Raw genomic sequence first — 1,019 nt, 5'->3', positions numbered from 1 at the left:
TCCTTCAGAAATTATTCTAATATGCTGATTTGCTGCTCAAGAGACATTTCAAAATTTTTGTGGAAACTGTGATCAGTTTTTTTCCCTTAAGTGTACAAAGGGAACACTCACCTTTTAATGTACAGAAAATGAAGAGAGCAATAATGGCATTGTTCAGCCCACAAGTTGACTTTGCCACACAAGACAGGATGGTGAAGGGGTTTAACAGATAACTGGAAGACAATTAGACAAATGAAATTATGTGCCTTACTTTTAAGGCCGAGTTTCTTTTTTGCAATTAAAAAAAGCGATAGCATAATCTTGATTTAAAGCCTGATCAGAACTTACAACATGGCAACCTTGAGGGGGATGTAGAACATTTCCTTCGGAGAGCGGAGGAGCTCCAAACAGTCGGCGGGATACCGGTCCGATTCCAAGGCATATTTCTGTTTTCTAAACTACAAAGCACACAAAGATGAATGTTAATTTATAAAATATTTAAAAACGTTATAATAATTTGAAAATATAATGAATTAATAGGCTCTAACTTATGAAACATACACAGATATCAACAAAGATATAAGCTATAACTTACCACATTCTTGTTATAAGTCTGAATTGAGAGATAAAGAGCCACCGCTGTGATTCCATCTGCTATCTGGTGACATAACGTTACATGAGTATACTTACATGTGTACAAGAAGTGAAATTTACAAAAACACAAACACACAGTAATAGTTATAAACTATGATATTAATTCACAGCAACCTGGAAAATTGAATAGTAAATCAGATTTGAGGTTGTTGCTACCAATTGCTATTTTTGCACGGTCTAATGATGCAAGCAAACAAGAAAGACAATCAACAAAATAAGGACTCACCATAAAAACAATCTCTGCATAGTCGACCGTAAAATGAAAGAGGTATATCATAAGGGGTGTCTGGAAGAAATAAAAAGAACAATTAAACACATCGGAGAATAGACTTGGGGGAAAAAAAGTCAAATAGAACTTACTTCATGAAACACATCTCCTGAGTAAG

At 34.6% G+C, this 1,019-nt stretch overlaps 1 protein-coding gene across 1 annotated transcript; it reads right to left on the bottom strand.

Annotated features, from left to right (window-relative positions):
• Positions 1–96: 96 nt before the first annotated feature.
• LOC107735846 (phosphatidylinositol glycan anchor biosynthesis class U protein-like) lies at positions 97–1,008 on the bottom strand (the record flags this gene model as incomplete). Its single annotated transcript, XM_016547409.1, has 5 exons — positions 994–1,008; positions 860–919; positions 575–637; positions 328–437; positions 97–212 (listed from the first exon to the last, which is right to left on the bottom strand). Coding segments are annotated over exons 2-5 (340 nt in total), but the record flags the coding sequence as incomplete, so codon positions are not given.
• Between the last annotated feature and the right edge of the window lie 11 nt (positions 1,009–1,019).

Source organism: Sinocyclocheilus rhinocerous, unplaced genomic scaffold (genome assembly GCF_001515625.1).
Source record: "Sinocyclocheilus rhinocerous isolate Xijiao unplaced genomic scaffold, SAMN03320098_v1.1 C36333891, whole genome shotgun sequence".
NCBI lineage: Eukaryota > Metazoa > Chordata > Actinopteri > Cypriniformes > Cyprinidae > Sinocyclocheilus > Sinocyclocheilus rhinocerous.
Note: the sequence above shows the minus strand (reverse complement) of the source record. Positions and strands in the feature narration are given on the sequence as shown.